Source organism: Camelus ferus, chromosome 10 (assembly GCF_009834535.1).
Source record: "Camelus ferus isolate YT-003-E chromosome 10, BCGSAC_Cfer_1.0, whole genome shotgun sequence".
NCBI lineage: Eukaryota > Metazoa > Chordata > Mammalia > Artiodactyla > Camelidae > Camelus > Camelus ferus.
The window spans coordinates 33,934,074-33,951,370 of NC_045705.1; the positions used below are offsets into that span (position 1 = coordinate 33,934,074).

The following is a 17,297-nucleotide window of genomic DNA, read 5'->3' on the forward strand; positions in this document are numbered from 1 at the left end:
TAATTGCTGCCACAGACGTGTGTCTTAGAAATACGAAAGGCACCCAGACTCTGAACATACTCCTCTGCCCTGTGCCCCAGTGTAGAATAAATGTAGTTTCTTATAGGGGTCTGTATAATCCTAAAAGCCTGTCCATCTCATAATTGGGGCAAACTTGTGCTTTTTTAAAGAACTCTTACTGATTTCTAACTGGACTCCTAGTGCAAGTGTATAAAGGGCAATCAATCACTGTCATAATACCCTAAGAGTAATTCATTTGACAATAAAAAAAAATTCTAAATAAAAAATGAGAGGCTCTGAAGAGTTGATGATTACATCACTATAGGAAATGTTCCTGAAAAGAGAGAAACCTCAAATCAGAGCTCCTCTGATCTGTCCCCTGACCTCTGGAAGACGGTAAAGGTGCCTAGGGGTGTCATCAGCAACAACTTCATTACTCAGAGGTTTTAATGATACAAATACAAGAGATGCGTTTGAAAGAATCCAGACTGCTCAAGTGAGGGGCTTCATTTTTAACTCGTTCATTCTTCTGCAAAATTTTTATGAAGTGTTTCTCCCTGTTCTTCCCCAAATTATTTTTATTCACGTAAAAGATACATTTCTAAATATTATCATGTTGTTATAGTCACAACGGGTATTGAATATACTTTCAAGGTGGAAAGGGATGTCTGGTGAATTCAAGCAAACCAGACGAAATGGTGGAAACTGGAAGCAGGCATCTTGCTTCTGAGTCTCATGCTCTGTCTGTGCATAGGAGCCTTGTTGGTTCTGAATTATATCAACCTCAGATTTGTATCAGTCCATTACATGCTCACTAGGTCACCTGGATTTCCTGTCACTCTCCCACACAGATCTACGTGGTAAGTATCATTCAGTAATGGGAAGTATATCCGTCGAGGTCCACTCAGGAAAACACAAACACTGGGAAGGAATTTAATCCAGAAACATGATTACCTAGGTGATGAGAGAGCTAAGAAGCAAGCAGAAAACACTGAGGGAACCCGGAGATTAGTGACAGCAGGAAGCCATTAGGCCAAAGGGACAAAGCATAGAGGCAGTTACCAGGGCCCAGGAGCCCAGGTTCACAGGCATAAACTGGAATCACACCAGACCTGTTTTTCTCCAGCTGAAGCCATAAAAGGAGATACAACTGCTGACAGAGACGCTGTGGAGAGACAGAGACTGGGGCAGTGAATGCCTCACATTTCTCTGCCTTTCACTCTCCAGTCTCTCTAGAGTCCCTCCTGTTGTTGAAACCACTGAGAGCCAACAGACCCTGGAGCCTGGGAGCCCCAATCTACAGGGGTCAGCTCCCCTGGAATACAGAGCAGAACAAGAGAAGAAGGAGAAGCAGGTCTGCTGTGAAATAGACCAGAGATTCATACTACAGAAGAGGGGGTGTGAGGAAGTCAGTACGGGCCTGCCATCAGCTGACCACAGTGCCAGGTACACAGGGAAATCGCTGTTGGCTGGGTTGATTTTCATATTATGTTCCTGCATTTATTAGAATTTCCAGTAAAATCATGGTTTCCTCAATTTAAAAACATTTACTGAGAGCCTACTGTGTAACTGGGGTTGTTCTGCTGTGTTGTTTTGTTTTGTTTCATTTTTTTATGAAAGGGGGAGACAGGAAGGTCTAGGAAGCATGCCCACCAAGCAGCTTCCTAGGACTGGAACACACTGACAGTGTGTATTGATAAATTGGCTTTACTCCCATCAAAGTAGAAAGTGCCCTGAAGTGGGGGGTTATAAAAAGACTTCCTGATAGCACACATCCTTCTTTTATTTTTGAGCCATGTTTGTGCACTATTGGCTGCAATTCGGAAACAGGTAGGATGGGGTGTAGGACTGTTTCCCAAGCATGAACCTTCACTATCTACATTTTAAACCCTTTAATCTGTTTCCCAGAATGTTGTCTAACTTTTAAAACTGCAAGCTATAACTGAAGAGAGAACAGGAAAGACGGTCTTGTAGTTTTTGTAGACTGTCAATCCTGCATTGGCCAGTGGGAATGATTTAGTAAGTGGGTCTGTTTCAAAATGAAACTTTTATTAAAAGGAAATCCCTCCACCACTAAATGAATTTTGAGCAAATATGGGAAGAAGTGTATGTTCATTATATACTCCCTGCCATGGAGACCCACTGTCTTAGTTCAGCCCTGATCTCATCACTGATTCTGTTGGCATCTTGCTGCAATTTCCACAGGTGTTTTCTCTTTTGTAAACTGGAGCATGCTATCTAGAATAGCCGGGCCAAAACATCTGTGGTAACTTGGACTATTGACACTTGTTTGGGTGGTAAAAGAAATAGCAGAGTCCACCAGCCCGGACAACCTGTCTGGAAGCCAGGCTCCTTGAGAAGCTGCCAAGTCAGCTGGGCAGAATTCCACCTCTGCTCGCAGACTATGGGATGAGGAGGAGGGTAGCGGGAATTCTAATAATAAACACTTGCAAATTATGATCCAAACACAGATGGATAACAATTATCTAATAACCTTAATTCTTTAAGCATTTAATTTAAAAAAAAAGTACCTGTAGACATTGGGCTCCTGGATCTTGGTGGTATACACGAGCTGCACCTGAGACACACAAGTGACAGAGAAGAGCAAAGAATGAGTTTCTGTATTTAGAATGCTGGTGCTTGTCTACACCCTGAGTTAGAGGATGTTTTAGCTTCTAAAGGGGACTGATAGCTAGCGTGTCTCTGAAATCTCCTTGCACAAGGCAGAGGAATACCAGCCATCCCATAGAGAAAGGCCAAATTCTAAGCACAGCAGCTGGCAGGTGAACAAATACGGTACCCCCTCTCCGCCCTAAAAGCACTGAAAGAGAGAAGTCATCATACTCAGAAAGGAACCGCAAAACAAACTGAGTCGTAGCAAAGCCCCTTTAACTAGACAGGATGGTGTCTAGGGGAAGACTAGAACACGATTAGATGTAACATACCGAAAGAAATAATGAGTGACTCTAAACAGTAGTTGGCCAGTAGTTCACCTACCTTGTGAACAAATATTTACTGAGCGCCTGCCATGTGCCAGGGCTGGGGATGTAGCATTCAAAAAACAAAACAAAACAAAGGAACAAAAATTGCTCCTGAGCCTTACATTATGGTGGGGAGAAACAGATAATAAACAAATTAACATGTAAAAAAATAATTAATAAAAATTAATGAGGGATGGGAGATAGGAAATGGGGAGGGATGGCATTTATAAATATATCGGTCAGGGAAGGACTCACTGAGAAAGGGGCACTTGAGCGAGGACTAAAAGGAGGCGAGGAAAGTATACAGATTTCAGGGGTGACATGGTCCAGGTAGAAAGTACCCTGGAACATCTGTGGAACAGAAAGGAGGCCAGTGTAGCCTGAACAGAGTAAACCAATGAGACAGAGGCAAAGAGTATAAGGGTAAAATCATGCAGATCGGGTGACCATATAACTTATTATTCAAACTGGACACCTCTGAGAGTGAACAAGGGTACTAAAATAATTAACATTACATTAATTTTTGAAATATGTATTTCTTGACCAAAATTTTTATCTTATTATATTGGTGGACCTATAAAATAATTCTACTCAAAATAAAATTTTCTAGAATATTTTTAAATGACACATAGCAATGAACATTAAAGCAAAGGATTTTTTAAAAACCTTTTATATTGATTGTTTGAACACTTTAAAATAGCACAAGTAAATAACTATTCTTGAGATATATATACACATACTTTAATTGGCTGCTTAGCCATTATTGTCTTCAACATTATGATGTGGAAATTTTTCTGCAAAAAATGTCTTTTTCCAATGTGACCTTTTTTATTTTCTTTTTTGTTTTATAAAATTGCAATCTGCTGCAAAGCTGCATTTTTATGGTTAACATATTTGAAATTGTTGACACTTTTCATTGATGCTTCTCTGTAGACCATATTTTTAATTGAGAAAATACTGCCTCTCTCGATGCAGATGAACCTGTAAGTTCAGGGCAGATTCTGCTAAATGGAGGCTATCCTCAATTCTATGTTTATATTAACTATTTCAGCCCCAATATTTTCACAGGTGCTGTATTTCTGTCTCCAGTCACACTTTTCTTCAATAATATTTTTATAAGACGGAGCTCTTAAATTGTCTCTATTTGAGATGCCGTTTACCATTTCAGCAAATGTAGATACTGCAAAAGTCACAGGCCTTCACAATTTCATCCCATTCTGGTGGAGAATATAAACTTAGCCAGTTAAGATCTGGAGGTCCATCAGAGTCAAGATTCCCAAAGCACAATTTTCAAAGTAGGTAATTAAAGCATTTGATCTCTCATCCTTTGATTTGTTCAGTTCCTCCCCAGCTTTTGTAGGGAGAAATTTGAGCTTTTTCCTTTTTGAAAGCTTTGTTTCACATAATTGCAACTTGTTAAAAACTTCAAAGGCTACATTTTCATGCTACATTCATTGAATAATTTGATTAAATATTTCCAACTGATTTTGCACATAATGTGGCCCAAATTTAGGTTGTTTTACAAAGTGGTTTTCCAAAGGCTCAGGCATTTCTGAAACCCAGTTGATGACAGGCAATGCAGAGAGAATATACACATGGCCATGCCGATGTCTTTCTGGACTCAGCATCAGCTTCTGTCACAAAAGTTTTGTAGATGAGCTGTATATATACTCTGACTGTGTGTGTGTGTATATACATAGTTTATAAATTTCAACAATTGAAGTTTCTATTTTGATGGGTAGAATACTACAGCTTGTTTGGATGCATTAATGAATTTTGTGCACATCACAACCAGTCCCAAGGACATTTCTGCTCCACAGGCTTTTAAATATGCAAGAACATTGATTTTACCACAATGCGGTGCTCCACCAGAATTTGTGTTAATATCATCACCCCCCACAAAAACATTTTATCTCCACTCTTGGACTTTTCAACTAAATTTACAATGGCATTAACAATGTCAGATGTTTCATTTTAGACAGAAAAATGAATTTCCAAATATTTTGATCTTTTGAATGGGATGAAAACATTAAACCATCTTGAATTAACAGATTTTCTAACTGAGGCCTCTGATGGTACTGATATAAATCTGATGTTACTTGATGGCTTGCAAAGGGGATCAATTCATTCATCACCACCAGCTCAATTTACTTAAAAGCACAAGAATACTTGGAATTGAAAACGAGCAAAATTAATTTAGAAGAGTCATTGGATTCCAATGGAAAGGTGTGCTTCACAATGACATGTAAAAACACACCTCCTGCAGCTTCACATGTTGAACTGCTATCTTCTGGCATTTTCTTCTTGAATTAAATATTAACTTCGGAAGTAGATTCTGATGGTTCTTTACCATATTGGTGTCTTCTGTTTTTTCAAAGGAACAGTGATATTTCTACTTCCCCCATGGTGGATGGTAAATGTTGACAAATACTTTGTACAAATTACACACCTATCATCAACTTTCTTGAGACAATTAAACGTGTAGTTTTGGTTTGAGCCAAATGCTGCTAAAAATTTTTGTTGCAAGATTTAAAAACATTACTAAATAATAAAGCAGACGTTATAGCTTTAAGATACAAATAATGACAAAAGTGCTCTAACAAGAACATTTAGATTACACTCTATGGCAGGAATGCTTAGGCTGTATTTCTTAAACATGATTTGTATGGTATTTGTATGATATTAAGCCACAATTTCCCATATTCTTTCTCTCTGAGAAGGCTTCCTGCAACTCAGAGACAACTACATGGACCACAGCAGGGCATGAGTGGTGATATACCAAATGGCCAGCAGGGGGAAAAAGAAACCTCAAAACTTTTCCTGCCACCATATAAGACCAGAGGTGTTTGCCCCTAAGTGCTGTGCTTGAGCTCGTAGCTTTAACAGCCAGCATTCTGCATATTGTCCTTGAAAGGATTCTGTCAGTTAGGCTTTTGTCTTAACAAAATCAGGAAAAGAGTGACAAGTTATTTTGGGGGGACACGTGGAGGGCTGGTGTCGCAGGTGGTAAAAGAATTCACCAAAGGCAAGGAGAAGTTTAAGAACAAAGAGAAGCTTAATAGGTTTGCTGCTACAGGTAACAGCGGGCCGCACAGACGAGAGGTGCCTGTGTGAGCGCAGGGATGAACGTGCAGGTTCTTTTATTGGGGAAGGGGCTGTGCACACCAAGGATGGGAACAGCCTTCTGATTGGCTATCAGTGAGGTAAGGGACTGTGGTACACAGGAGGCTAGCGGATTTATGACTCCAGTAAGATGGAGACATGAGCTGACATAAGCAAGGTAGGGGAATTTATGACTCCGATAAGGGGAAAACATGGGCTGTGATAAGAGGGCCTGAGTCATCATGAGGCTAGCCACCTCCCAGGGCTGTGAATTCTGCTAAGGCAAACACCCGTAAGGACGTCAGGAAGTCGGGGGGCCCGCGGGGGCCAGTTGGCACTGCCATTGTCATTAGTCATCTTTTGGATCTAGCTATAATAAAATAAGCACTCTGTTCACTGCCCGTGTGTTTTATATGCTCCTAGAGGAGACTGAGAGAAGACAGAAGAACCAGGTGGAGATCTCTGAACCCATGCTGGTTTACTTTAATGCCAATACTAATTTTAAAACTTCACAAAAAAAAAAATGGAAAAATCTAGAGTAAAAATTAAGTCAATAATAGGGTGTCAAAAAAATAAGCATAAACTCAGGGCTCTTCCATGCGAACCAAGACATATATGGTCACCTCCAGAAGGTCTGTGGAAAGATTGTGACTTTTAGTCCAAATGAGATGAGAATTCATTGCTGGGTTCTGAGTAGGAGAATGAGATGATCTGATTTACGTTTTACAGGATCATCTGAGCTGCTATCTGGAGAATAAATTGCAAAGGGGATCAGGGAAGGGGACCAGTCAGGAGTCTATGGCTATAATGTCATAGTGAGAACAAAGACAGTGGCTCCCTAGGAGAGAGATAAATGTGCATCCTTACAACTGTATGTGGGTAGCTGGAAGGAAGAACAGTGAAAGTGGAAACCTTCCCACAGGCTCAGATTTCAAGTCTGTGCTCCTGGTGATTTCATACAGTGCACACGGATGAATCGGAATATCATAGTTCAAAACCACCAGATACGAAGAACATCTACTTAATTCCTCTTACACTAATTCATTCTGATTAAGCAACCTTCTAATTATAAAGCAGAGGCATGCAGACCTACTCATAAGAAGGGAATACATATGCCAGCAAATATTAGTATGTGTTCTACTTGATAATTTAAACTCTAACCAGAGAGTAATAAATTGGATTTCTGGAGTTTTTTTTTTTTTTAATGTGATCTTTTATAAATTTAGTTTGTTTGTGTTGGTTCCCTAGAGCTTCACTGTCTCTAGATATACAAATAATTAAATTTCCCAATATATTCAGGAGAAAATAAGACCTGGAAAGTGGTAACCCTAAAAAGTCACCCTGAGAAGATTTGCCTGAGCTGGCCTTGCCCAGGTGATCTCTGGCCTTACCGAGTACCATTCCAGTCAAACTGCAACATGCATCTTGGATACCCACACGGTACTATCAGAGTCTCCCAAGTGAACTAGGGGATACTCTGCCTGTTAACAGGCACTCATTAGAAAAAAAGAAATAGTTTTCAAAGACTTATTCTCCCATGATGATTTTCTCAGTTCTCCTCCTCTTTCCAAAAACAACGACCTTTAATCTATCATTGAGGATTTTTGTTTTCTCACTCTTTCTTGGATATATGATTCTCCTTTCACATCGTTATATGTAAGATACAGTTAATTTTCAGAAATGCACTCAAATATCTATATTCAAGATACTCTAATAAAGGAAAATTTACCGGGAAGGAACTTGTGTCGTCTTGAATTGAAATGTCAGCAAGGCTCTTCTCCTTTCTGGAATGCTGATCTGGGGAAGGAGAAGCTGTGTTGAAGTATTCATCACTCTCCTGGAGGGTGGAGTGTTCCAGTTCCTCCAATAAGGCATCTACATCAAAAGATACAAGGGAATCATAATATAGAACATGTAAGTCTTCTGGAATAATTATCCTCTTAAATATCCCCACTGTGCTGCCATTTATCTCCCTCTTCTCTTGGGTTAAGGCTATTTTCAAACAGCTTCCCTTACTCCTTATTTGACTTCGAGAATGTGGTCTATTCTACCAGGAGATATTTAATGCCCTCCACATAGTGTAGCCTGTTTCTTATTCCCAACAGCTGCAATCAATTTCATAGTCTTATTCTTCAGTATGACTTTTTATATTGCAGGGTATTCATTTTTATCATTCACTTAGAGTGGATCACCCACAAAGATTCCCCAATTAGAAAAATGTAAATCCTGCATATTTTGCCTATCAGAAAAATGTAAGCAATTATATTACAGTTTTTCACAACAAACCAGGACTGTAAAACTTATTCTTAACCCTGATGATTTTTTTTTTCTTATATTCCCACCACATAACAAAATTCTCAAAGCAAAGTAAAAATATTTTGTCTTTTAGGGTGTAGGGGAAAAAAAGGACTGGGGAGAAAACAGATATTGCAAAACCAAGCAAGACGTTGCAATCCAAATATTTGAGATTTGTATCTCTTGTAGTTTTCTTGGGAAAAACCAATGGACTTTATTGTGTGAGTATTACACTATTACCTTTCTGCTTTGATGAAATTAATACGAATAATTAATAAAATTAACACATGACAGGCATTATGCCCAGTTTATATTATATATGTCTTACATATTTAATTATATATTTATATAATCATCCTAATGCTTTCAGGCTAGTGATATTATTGTCCTTATTTTGTAGATCAACAAAGAGACAAATAATTTGTTTAAAGTCACATTGCTACTGAGTGCAGAACCTGGCTTATTCTGGGGTATCTGAACCCTGGCCCCTGCAAGCCAGAAATTCCAGTCCCTATTCCCACTGTGGATTCTTTGGGTCATCCTGGCATGACACATTCTTCTCTGAAGCTAGTTCTTCATCTACATAATGAAACAATTGTATCACAACAGTATTTTTTAAATTGTGGATTGAGACCCACTGGTGGTTCTCTAGTGGATTGTTTACTACAGATTATAGTTTTTTAAATTTTGCAAAACACTGGATTATATTATTTCTAAGGATCTGCCTAGCTCTAAAATCTTCAAATGAGGAAAATGAACTTTACAGGTTATTAAAAATTTTTTTTTAATTTATTTCAGATGTTGGGGGATGGGTACTTCTTTTTAACGGCATAGGAAAAGATCTAATCATTTCTCACAAACGCAATCGTCTACAGATCTTTCTCAAGCATCTATCTCACAAAAATAGTGAATTCTATGCACCATTTTAGAGATAAGCAAACTGAGCTAAACTCTTCAGGGCAAATGACTCTTAAACAAATAAACTATAATGGAAAAAAGGAGATAGAGTGGGAATCAACAGATTAAAAGAGACTTAAGAGGCGTGTGACTGATTTCAATGTATGAATCTTAAATAAACAAGCAAAAATGTTGCAAAAAAGAAACAATTAGGAATATTGAACCCTGATTGAAAATTCAATAAGAAGTAAATATGGTTAATTTATTTTAGGTATGATAAGCATGTTTGATAATATTAAGTAACTTCTGTTAAAATCCAGGTATGATAATGGTATTTCACAATATTAAGGAATTACAACTAAGGATTTTGTGGATGTATTGGTGTTATGGTTATCTGTGTAAGTGTATATATACCTTTATGCTGAAATAGTTACAGATGAAATGATACAATGCCTGAAAGTGCTATAAAATAATCTAGGACTAGAAGGAATGGGTGGGTCCTTAAATGAAGTAAGACTGGCCAAAAGTTGAGGATTGTTTAAAGTAGTAGTTTTCAATAAACCATTTACTTTTAGTAAATTTTAAAATTCTCTGTAATAAAAGTTTTTTCAAAAGAAGAGAAAAGAAAAGAAAAAGAAAACTAAGGTAGAAAGAGAAAGTAAAACTTTTTCTCTCTAGACTTTACTAGCCAGGCAGCCAAATTTCTGAGTTCCAGATTTTCATTCTGTAGCTCTCTACAAAGATATAGCTTCTTTCTTTTCTATTTTCTAAGCTTTGCTCCAACCAGAAGTCATGGAGACTCTTGGATTCAAAATAAAAAGTCACTTACAATAAAGATTAGGGGAGAGGGAAGATCCTCTAGAAGAAAAGCAAACCATACCACTAAGAGTAGAAGGTTACCCTTAGAAGCACCAACATACCAGAGCTACTAAAACACTTCTTTCTGGGCCATGAGTTAACAGGCCTTTCTCTTCCTGTTTCCTATGAGTGTACATACCACCAGCACCCCGAGATTATCTTGCCTTTTGCCAGATGCTATAATTTCAAGATGACTAATTTCAGTATGACAAATAAGGGATTACTGGTGGGGAGGTTGGGTATTAGACTGAAAACTCTACAGTCCTTTTCCATAGTTTTTTATCTATGGAAGTCAAACGTCAACATTCACTTTCAGGAAAGGAATTAAGTAAGATCTCTTGTGGGTCTCACTAGACTGTAGTGATTTCATTCAGAGCCAGTGTCTACTCCCAGCTCCCCTTTATCTAGCATCCCCCTTGTAGTGAGGGTTTAAGTAAGACCTTCTGGGTGGATACAAACTACCAACCTTGGGGGGAATACTGCAGAGAGGAAATATTGGCCTGCCCACCTGGATAATACACATGAATGTTACATTGCAGGCTGCTTGGTACTTTCTACATTTCTGGATTAAATTTCTCCACCCATCCATCCTGCTGAAGAAGTACAAAACTCTGAAAATCTGTTATTCTTTAATTTTTTAAATTATCTAGTTTATTCTATTGGCTGAAACCCCTGAGCCAACACACTTCTAAACTGGGAAACATCTTGTATCTTAATCAATTTTGGTGTCAGAGGCTTCTGAGGGTGACACTGAACAAGTTATTTTGCTTTTCTTAGCTTGTTCAACTGAAAAAAAGTGCATAATATCTATTTCACAAGGTTGCTTGGAACACTAAAATGATTAGTACATGTAAAAACATCTAGTTTTAGCTTAAGTCACTGCATAACTATTAGTTCCTTTTCCAACTAAGTGCATGAAAGCCATTCGGTGTCCCTAAAATAAAAAAGCAGAGCTGGACTCTGGTGTAACTCAGGCAAAAGTGTGAATTTCCCCAACCCTCACACAGGAGAAGAATTTGCATTCCACCCCACGTCCAAAACATATTCTACTCCAAGTATCAAAATAGGCTTTACTTTCAAAACAGTTCAATACTTATTAAACATTAAATACTCCTCTACTTTTCAGTAATATCTCTCTTCCCTCCTATAATTTGCCTTTCTTCCTTTTTCTACTCCTCCAGCTCTTAAATTACAGTTTTTGGGTTTTTTATCTTTTAATGGAGGTACTGGGGATTGAACCTAGGACCTTGTGCACACTAAGCATGCACTCTACCACTGAGCTATACCCACCCCCTTCCAATTACAGTTTTTAAAAAAAGGCAATATACAAGACATGTTTTCTATTGTTATTGTTTGCATTTTTAACACACTGAAACATACAAAACCCCAGGACATTGCAGAATCACACAGCTTGGACACTGGGCAACGGTTAGTGACTCAGTGTTAGTAAGGATGACAGCAACAAAAGTTGGCAAAGGATATGGAATGAGTCCCAAGAATGACAAACCTTATATTACTCCAAAAGTTTAAAATCAAGGATCTCTCTGAACAATGTGGCCAATAGATTCAGAGTTGGTTTTAATTGCTTTGGAGTGGAAGGAGGTATCATATTTGCAAGCCATAGTAATCTGTTCCTCCAGAATTGCTCTCAATACAAAATTTAGCAATGAAAAGAACTGGATTTTTTATAGCGCTGTGCCTTCTTGATTTAATACTAAACCACAGAACAAATGAAATCACTCTGATCTTTCTCCAACCTTTGCAGACCCCTCATTCTCGTACTTCTACTTCATTTCTTCTCCTCCTAACACTCTTTAACCCCGCTCCCTTTTCTTTCTTTTTCTCCCCAAATCACATCTCTGAGGTTGCCAACTGTGTGGCCACCCTATGATTTCCAGCAGCCCCCAAGGAGCAAAATGCTCATAACAAAATGACAACTTAAATCACAATTCAGTCCAAAAGGGTTTGTGCGGAGTTTACTCTGTGGTTAGCACCAAATGCTCTGCCTATTGTGCCCCTGAAAACAGTGAACCCATAGTTCCCCAAAATAACATAGTTCCTCACGCTTCACTCTTGGTTGGCCTGTCGTCAGGAGAGAAGTGAAAATAAAATCTTCTAGCACTACCCTTCATCTGGCTAGAAGTATTCCCCACCCCACATGGAGATGGCAGCTAAATCTTCATTCCCTCAGAGTTTCTCCTCCAAGAAGCTCCTCACTCACCCAACTCTTCCATTGTCACACACCCAAGATGCTCTGGTACCACAGGTTGTGAAGAACTGCTTTGGTATGTGCTGAAGAAGAGGACCACAAAGGAACTGAATGAGCCAGCGTGAAGCAGCCTCTATAACCCTTTTTTGGTTCCTGTATTTGCTTAGCACTTCCTTTCTTTTGATTTGGTGATTTTTTTTTTCTTTTTTGTAGGTCAGGGTTTTAAAAATGAGACTGACATAGAAAGGTGGGTCGTTGGATTTGAGTTCCGATTGTGCACTGGCCAGGGTGATAAAAGATTCAAAGTAAATTCTGAAAAATTTGAACACCTACTATGCGCCAGGCTTCATCTTGAATTCATGGGAATGACAGATTTGCCCTTGTGCCTTTTTCCCCCAGTGTTGTGGGTATCCCACTGTGACTGTGCTTCAGGGAATCTGCTTTTTTTTTTTCCTTCTGTGAAGCTGAGGACCATAAAAGCATAATCTTCATAAAATTTCCGTTGGAATTAACCAGCACTCAGTTCATTTTGCTGTCTTTATTTACTTAACTATCCAGAAATTATGCTCACCTGCTTTCCTGAATAGATCCTAAACCCCATTAAAGGCAGAACAGGATTCTCAAGGCCAGGTTCCCATTTGGATTCTCAGGGCCAGGGTTATTTCAGTGGTCCAAAATGCAAACAATTATACAAGTCATGAAGAATGAACCTGGAAAATTTAAGACACCAGGTACTAAGCCGCACATGTCTCAATTAAGCACAATTCCTGCCTAGTTATGTTGCCTTATAGTGGTTTCTCTGAAAGTGACACTGAGGTTAACTTTCACTTTAACTACTGTGATTTTATTCACCATGAATAAAATAAAACATTTACGAAATGCCTACTATGAGAATGCAGTACTTAAAGAACTAAGATCATGGCCCCATGAAACAGATACTATCCCCATTTCTACCAGTGGTGAAATAGATTCAAGGCATAGTAACTTGTTAAAGATAGTAGAATTAGCAGGTAGCTTTGCTACTTACTATAATACATATTTAACTTCAAAGCCTGTAATCTTTCGTCTACAACACGATGGGCTTTTGTTTCTGTTTTTGTTTTTTTAGGTTAATCTAAAGGAATTCTCCATTCTCCATTCCACTGTGATCTTAAAACTTCTATTTTTCTTTTTTTTTTCTTTTAAATGTAAAGGAGATCCCACCTCTGCATTACTTTGAGCAGTCATTTGAGTATCAGTGCCATTCCAAATCTGCACACTGCAAACAAGGGTTTGAAAGAATTCCCATCCACAATATGCCAAATAGTTTTTACAATTGAAATGCAATTAGCCCCATGAAAGCGCAAAACACTCAACAGGGAATATGAACATTTGCCTAATCTGAGTGGTAACTGAGCCAAAATACTGGAAGGAAAAATGCTCTTCAGCACTTGGCTTGCAAATTTTGAACTCCAACTGCAGTTTAACTGAATGATTAATGTGAACTTTAGAACTGGATTCCCAGATCTTGTTTCCATTCACTTACTTTGGGGACTTCTAGCTCCAGATGCTTTATTTTCCAAGGTTAAGAATCGTTCCTGCAAATCGCTCCTTGATTATAATGGATGCAAGGGAATAAAGGAAGGAACGCAAGAGGCTCATTGCCTTCACCAAATGCAACTTGCAGATAAACAAATGTGGAAACTCCCGTTTGACGCATTAGGGCAATTTAGTTGCACACGAGTGGAGAGTGGAGAGAAAAGTAATTTCTGACAAAGCTGCTATTCTGACCATGCTTCCTGTGCAGCAGAAACATTTAAAAACCGCAGAAGCAGATGGCTTCGGGGCGGGGAGTCTGAAAGAGGACTTCAGTTTTCTAGTGGATCACCGGAGTCACGCTAACAACCTTTCACCCTTCCCCTCCAGCCCAGGGACCACAGCCAAATTAAGTAGCCGGTGCCAGTTCCTTGGTCCCCAAAACGTCTAGTTAAAAAGCAATTCTACGGTTCTTTCCGCAAACTTTTATTAAGAATCAGATGAGAGTTGAGAATTGTGTTAGGCCCCCTAGGACCCGGCGGAATCAGATTCAAACCCTGACCTCCAGAGGCTCCCAGGTTAGTGGGTCAGACACAGAAGAATATTGAAGCTATGAACGCTAGCTGGTCCCAGATGAGGCGCCGTCTAACGAAACAAAGCTAAGGACTATTACGTGGCCATCCTAGAACTGCTTCGCCAACACCAAGAAAAAAAAAGTAGGGGAAGCCTTGCCAGGGAGACCCGACCAAAAAAATAGCTGGCCCAACATTCGTGCCCGAATCTGCGCAGGCGTTGCGGCCTAACCCGGAAACAGAGTCGGCCCGGCCGAGAAAACGCGGAATGCGGAAAAAATGAACTACCTTTCCCATCTGGCATCGGTCAAAAACGCCCAGCATCCCCTTTGCCTCAGGTTTCCTATCTATTATCCTAAGGCGTAGGATAAGTAGAACTTCATTTCCCAGGATGCCTTTGGGCAAGCTAACCATGCTCATGCGCCAAAAGGCGGGTCCTCCTTGCCCTCACGACCCCGCCTCTGTTCTACCGCCGCCATTTTTTCAGGCACTTTCATCCGGCAGCCGACGGGGCTTTTTTTCTTAAAGGAGAAGCGACAGCTCAAAAAAATTCCCCCCTTCTCCCCGCAAGACCTGGCGACGCTGGGGACAGAAAGGCCACAGGCAGGAAAGTGGGATCGGGGTGGAGGCAGAAGAACGCCAAGGCTATTTCCGCGGCTTAAGGAAGAACGATAGAAAGAGCCCTTGTGGCATTAGCGGCTCCTTAGGGAGGCAGGTGCGCGCGCAGCCAGTCCAGGGTGCGCGCGAGGCGTGGAAAGAGGTGCGTTTTCTTCCCACCAACGTCCTCGCGAGACCTGCCCCTCCCATTGCCCCTAGCGTTCGCTGAGCTCCGGAGGTGGGGAAAAAAGGTCACTTTGGGATTGTCGCGAGACGCAGCCGTTTAACGGTGAGAACGGGTGCGCGGGGAAGGAAACCTCGCGCGCTCCCTTGGAGCCGTTTCCTGATTGGTTGAAGGAAGGGGTGGGGGAGGGAACCCGGTACGCCGCTGCGTGAGGGACCGCGAGGGGCGGGGCGAAGAAGCGGTTACTCCTCTCCGATTGGTCAGCTGAGCGTCTGTGGCGGGCGCGCGCGCGGCGCCAGCGGTAGCCGGCCTTGAGTGGCAGGGGGCGGGGGGGGCGCCCTCGGAGCCGGGCGGAGGGGAGGGGGGAAAGAGGAGCGCTGAGTGAGAGTGAGCCGGACGCTCCGGGGGGCGGGGGGGAGCAGCGCCGCGGCCGCCGCCGCCTCCGCCTCCGCCGCCTGGGACTAGGGGGTGGGGGACGGACGCGTCCCGATGCCGGGGGAGACGGAAGAGCCGAGACCCCCGGAGCAGCAGGACCAGGAAGGGGGAGAGGCGGCGGCGGCCAAGGCGGCTCCCGAGGAGCCCCAGCAGCAGCCCCCTGAGGCGGCGGCGGCGGCGCCTGCGGGGACTACGAGCAGCCGCGTGTTGAGGGGAGGTCGGGACCGGGGCCGGGCCGCTGCGGCCGCCGCCGCCGCCGCTGTGTCCCGCCGGAGGAAGGCCGAGTATCCCCGCCGGCGGAGGAGCAGCCCCAGCGCCAGGCCTCCCGACGCCCCAGGGCAGCAGTCCCAGGCCGCGAAGCCCCCGTCTCCAGCTCAGGGCAAGAAGAGTCCGCGACTCCTGTGAGTAACGCAGCCTTTCTGGCGGTGGGAAAGACCCCCCTCTACCCGCACGCAACCCTCTCGGCTCCCGTAGCGACCACTCCACGTGACGTGCTGCTCGCTCTGCCCCCTGCCGGCTCGCATGCCAGATGTCACACCGCTTCCCTGTTAGCCGCTGTCTTATCGCTGCTCTCTGGCTTCCCCGCCCCCTCGCCTGTGGTCGGGCCACTGCCCCGCTCCCTGAGGTCCTTTGTAGGATGCACCTCTTCGTCTCCCCTGGGACCCACCTCTTCCCTGCCGCCTCGGGCTTCTCCCGCACTCTGGCATCTGCACGCCCTTTGTCAGCCCGTCCTTTCCCTCTTACGGCGGCTCTCCAGTATTACATCACATCCCCCGTAGGAAAATCAACAGCACGATCTTAGATATGCCTTCAAAAGTGTGTCGCCCCCACCTTCCTATTAATTAGCTCAAGAGCCAGTTGTACTGGTATCATTTTGGAGCTTTTTTTCACGCTACTAAATTTTCACATTTTCCACTCGTTTTAAAAACCTGGTACTAATAGGGTAAAAACGTGGCTCTGCCAATTTTCAGCGTAGTCTTTCATATAACAAGGTTAGGTAGATTTCTTTTTTTTGTTTGTTTTTTGACAGGTTTAACGAGATTGGGTTTTCTTTAATTTTTTTTTGACAGGTAGCATATGTTTTTGTTTGCTTGAATTTTGCATGTCTTAATGTAGAAATTTCGTCTTTAGAATAATCTGAAAGGAGTTTTTTTATTACCTAGGGATCATAGAGGGACCAAGAACAGATAACCAGAAATATAAATATTTTATATGCTTTTTAAAACGTTTCTGTGTTCAGAATACTGAAGCACACGTGTTTGTAAATTCTAGAAATTAAGCACAGCCGTTGAATTCGCTTCTGAAAACATTTGTATCTTGACTTTCGAGTAAAAAAAAATTAGTAAAAAGCAGGGAAAATTGAAGATGAGGGGATAAATCAGTTTTAAATGATTTCCCCCCACTCTACCTCCCCCATAGAGACCGTGGCAACATTTGGCTTATAGGGACCTAATAGATTGAAAACTTGAAACACACCTGTTCCAAAAATAAGAGTGAAGTCTGTGACCTTGGCATGCTTGTCTTGGAAGACTGTCAGAAAGAGAAATAAAATTCAAAAGAATATTGTGGTATTAGATGTGCTTTCAAATTATTCAGTGCTAGTTAAGTTAACATAATTTAGACAATTGTGTAAATTTTGTTTCTGTGGACAA

At 41.5% G+C, this 17,297-nt stretch overlaps 2 protein-coding genes across 4 annotated transcripts in view; one reads left to right on the forward strand and one right to left on the reverse strand.

Moving 5' to 3' along the window:
* The window catches only part of LPXN (leupaxin), a 35,526-nt gene extending 19,106 nt beyond the window's left edge, over positions 1 to 16,420 (reverse strand). Inside the window, exons 1-5 of one of the 2 annotated variants that reach the window (XM_006172970.3) lie at positions 13,868 to 14,826; positions 12,914 to 13,052; positions 12,355 to 12,425; positions 7,813 to 7,958; positions 2,532 to 2,578 (exon numbers count right to left, since the gene is read on the reverse strand). In XM_006172970.3, the coding sequence (XP_006173032.1) occupies positions 2,532 to 2,578; positions 7,813 to 7,958; positions 12,355 to 12,367 (206 nt within the window). In that variant the 5' untranslated portion in view covers positions 12,368 to 12,425; positions 12,914 to 13,052; positions 13,868 to 14,826. Of the gene's footprint in view, positions 1 to 2,531; positions 2,579 to 7,812; positions 7,959 to 12,354; positions 12,426 to 12,913; positions 13,053 to 13,867; positions 14,827 to 16,312 lie in introns of those variants that run through there. The other variant, XM_032488723.1, reaches the window with a different exon arrangement.
* The window catches only part of ZFP91 (ZFP91 zinc finger protein), a 29,910-nt gene continuing 28,168 nt past the window's right edge, over positions 15,556 to 17,297 (forward strand). Inside the window, exon 1 of one of the 2 annotated variants that reach the window (XM_032488722.1) lies at positions 15,556 to 16,046. In XM_032488722.1, coding sequence (XP_032344613.1) covers positions 15,700 to 16,046 — 347 coding nt within the window. In that variant the 5' untranslated portion in view covers positions 15,556 to 15,699. The remainder of the gene's footprint in view (positions 16,047 to 17,297) is intronic. The other variant, XM_032488721.1, reaches the window with a different exon arrangement.